Here is a 3,499-nt window from a genome sequence, read left to right on the forward strand (position 1 = left end):
CTTCGCCTCCGAAACTCTCCAGGTTGGCTGGCTCCTCTGCTTCCAGGCATCCTGGAGGGGGACAGATAACAGTGGGTTGGGCTCTCTGTGACCTCTGTTGCACTGGGCTGCAACCTCCACCCTCCCTTTTGCTCTGGGGTTCCCCAAACTCCCAAGGCAGCAGTACTCCCACTGAAGAGGCCTCTGGCTCAGCACTGCCCGAGCTCAGGCTGGGTCATTTGGATAAACCCCTTCCCCATTCCTTCTACACACTGGGGACACCCCAAGTTCCCCAAATCCATTTACCTTCCCAGGTCTCCCGCCAGCCACTGGACTCCCAGGGCTCCTCCCTCCTCATGGAGCAGCCCAGCCCCCCAGCTCTCTGTGCCACCCTTTCCTCTCGGTCCCCATGCAGTCCCCAGCCCTCTCCCCCAGCTGCTGGACTCTGCTCTCTCCCTCCGTTCTTCCCTCTAGGCCCTGCGCTGTCTGGCCTGTCCCTGTGGGCTCACAGCTCTTCCCTGGCCCGGAGCACACAAAGCAGGTTCAAGAAGTCAAGAGACCTGCATTTTTGGCTTTGTAAGGATGGAGAGCTATACCCTCCCCGCTTTTCTGGGCTGGTGATGGAACCCAGCGCCTCAGCCATGCCAGGCAAGCGCTCCACCGCTGAGCTACACCCAGCGTGTGGCCACTTTTCACGAAGCACCTCCTAGGTGGGAGGTCCTGGGCACAGGGCAACGAGCACATCCACTAAGCCAACAGGAGGCAGGGACCAGGCCGGTGACAGCTGCCCTGAGAGAAAAGTGCGCAGGTCTGTGAGTGGGTGGACAGAGGGAGAGCCACTGGCCCAGAAAGCTCAGGACTTCCCCTTTGCCCGAGATGTGAAAGCTGAAGAAGGTTCAGGGAGTCTGCCTGGAAAATAGCTTGGGCACAGGCGCAGGTGGCACCTGTGCTGCAGGGGGCCTGGGGGACTGGAGAGAAAGGAGGGGTGGGCAGAGCCCTGCAGGCCTCTATCATAGGGCTGCGGTTGGCAGGAGAGCTTGAAAAAATCCCGAGGAAGAAGCCCAGCCCAGAAGCTCAAGGGAGGATAAAGGGGCAGGCGCACACATCTAGGAAGCCAAAGTCACAGCTCCAGGAGACAGCAAAGGTCCTGGTCACACGCTATCCCTGCCCGGCCCCATGGGAAGTCCCCCCGTGGGCTGACCCGGGGTTCACCTGATGCATTCTATATATAGCGCTCTCACCAGATGGCAGCTGCAGGGAGGTCAGGGCTCCCTCAGAGGCGGTCTCCTCTCCCAGCTCTAATCCCCTGTATCAAAGGGATGAGGCTTAGGGCCCCCTGCAGGAACCCCACCATCCTGACCTGGCCCTGTAGGGGGCGGAGGCTGGGCGGGCAGAGGGGCCAGGTCAGGTGAGCACTGCCCTGTGGGGAGGAAGGTGAGGCCAGATGGCGAGTGCCTGGGGCCAGATGGGAAAGCAGGAGGGGCGGGCACTGGGTTAGGGAGGAGCTGGGGAGGGCCACGAGCCTCCCAGCTTTCCCCTTCTCGGGGCCTCTTTATTTCTAACTTGCAGACCCCATGTGCCTCCTCACCCGAGGCATTCTGTCCTCGAACCCCACCCCAACCCCCGCTCCCGCCCTACCTCCTCTCTTTTCTGTCCTCCTCAGCCAGTGCCTGGCGTGAGTGTGGAGAGGTTTTGTTTTTTTTTTTTTTGTTTTTGCTTTTCTTCCGGTACTGGGAATCAAACTCATGACCCTGCGCTTGCCAGGCAGGCGCTATGCCGCTGAGCTAAATCCCCAGCCCCTGAAATTTTTTTTTTCTTTTTTCCAATACCGGGAATCGAACTCACGACCTTGCGCTTGCCGGGCAGGCACTGTGCCGCTGAGCTAAATCCCAGTGCTGTGGTTTTGAGAAGCACTTCCTGGGAGGAGTTGGAAGTACAGGGCCTCACCCATGCAGCTGACAGGCAGCAATCCAGTCCCGCATGACCACCAGGAAGGTGTCCAAGTCTACAGTGGCCCCAGGGCCTTCCCTGTTAGGGTCCAGGCTTCGGGCCAATGTCTGGAGGCGTGCGTCCTGGGAGCCCTGGCCGGTCACAGCCTCCAGGTAGGCCAGCACGCGCGTCACAGCTACAGTGCCTGGGACAGAGCACACCGTGAAGGCGGGTGGCATGGAGGGACAGGGTATACCGTGGGTGCAGTGTATCACTGGCTAGGTGGGTGGCATCCCTGCCCCACAGTCCGGGGGGCATATTAGGCAAGTCTCTTTTTCTCTTCTAAGTCAACTTTTCTACCCAGAAATGGGGCCCAGTCACCCCATCTCACCAAGTGGACCAAGGAGGGGAGAGCTGAGGGACAGCACCTTCATTCCCCACCAGGGCCCCAAAGCCCTGCCCTCTTCTGTCATGTCCCTAGGTTTGCCTGCCCCCTTATTCTCTTCTTTCCTGAATGAAGCTTCCCACAGTCACCCGCTTTGCTCCTGCAGGAGCCCAGGAAGGAGCCCTGCCCTGTTCCATCCATCCCATCCCGATCCTGCTCCGCTGGGCCCAGCCGATCCCGCCCACCTGTGCTCTGAGGGTCACAAGCTTCAAATGTGGAGTTCAGTATCTGCTCCTCCAAGCTGAGCAATGGCCCCAGGCTCCCGTCCTCTGACTGTTCCCAGAGATGAACTGAGGAGACAAGAGGGTGCAGCCCCCAGTCAGAGAGCAGAGAGGAAGAGGGCAACACCGGCCTTGGCGCTTAGGCTCCCAGGCGAGGGGATTGGGAGCTGCCCGGGGCAGGGGCCGGGGGGAACAGTGGAGGCTTCGGGTGGCGGGGTGACGTGAAGGTCTGTGAGCTCCCACATGTGTATCCCACCTTTCAGCCCAGGAAGTCCCCTGCTCTGCCTGCTGTGTCCAATGGGCTTGGGAATGTACAACAAACTCTGAAATCACCTGGGCCTCCTGGCTTCTCCAGCCTCGCCAGTCAGGCTCAAAGGGGGCTAGGCGTGGGGGAGGGCAAAGAAGGGAGGATTCTGGGAGGAGACAAGGGCAAGCCCCCGCACCCCCAGCCAGGAACAATCCAATAAAGCGCGGGTAGTGCAGGCAGTTCGCATCGATCCCACCCGCTGCATCTCCGGTCTTCCAGCCCACCCCAGGGACCAGGGCTCTCTCCTCCCCACGTCCCCAGGCAAGGCAGGCGTCACCAGAGCCGAGTCCTGGGCCAGAGCCCCAAGATGCAAAGGGATGGGTGTTCCCAGCAGGGTGGGCAATGGGGGGTGATCAGGAGCTGGATCTGGGTGCCAGGTACACCTGCCTCTGAGCTGCCTGTGTGTCTGTGGTAAGGTCACTTCTCCTTTTGGAGCCTCAAATACCATTAGGGGTGTGTGTGTGTGAGCGATCCCCAATTATGAGGCCTGGGAGGGTTAGGGGTGTGTGTGTGTGTGTGTGTGTGTGTGTATGTGTGTGTGTGTCTGTCCTGAGGGCCTGCTTGTTAGGTGTGTGTGTGTGTGTCTATCCCGAGGGCCTGCTTGTTGTGTGTGTGTAT

The 3,499-nt window shown here is 60.2% G+C and overlaps 1 protein-coding gene across 1 annotated transcript in view; it reads right to left on the reverse strand.

Annotated features, from left to right (window-relative positions):
• Positions 1 to 3,499, reverse strand: part of Ccdc155 (coiled-coil domain containing 155) — a 21,608-nt gene that overhangs the window by 13,431 nt on the left and 4,678 nt on the right. Inside the window, exons 3-6 of the mRNA XM_013509050.1 lie at positions 2,539 to 2,643; positions 1,927 to 2,113; positions 1,221 to 1,285; positions 1 to 51 (exon numbers count right to left, since the gene is read on the reverse strand). The exon at positions 1 to 51 is cut by the window's left edge and continues 1 nt beyond it. Coding sequence (XP_013364504.1) covers positions 1 to 51; positions 1,221 to 1,285; positions 1,927 to 2,113; positions 2,539 to 2,643 — 408 coding nt within the window. The remainder of the gene's footprint in view (positions 52 to 1,220; positions 1,286 to 1,926; positions 2,114 to 2,538; positions 2,644 to 3,499) is intronic.

Source organism: Chinchilla lanigera, unplaced genomic scaffold, assembly GCF_000276665.1.
Source record: "Chinchilla lanigera isolate Chin_1 unplaced genomic scaffold, ChiLan1.0 scaffold00158, whole genome shotgun sequence".
In the NCBI taxonomy this organism is placed as follows: domain Eukaryota; kingdom Metazoa; phylum Chordata; class Mammalia; order Rodentia; family Chinchillidae; genus Chinchilla; species Chinchilla lanigera.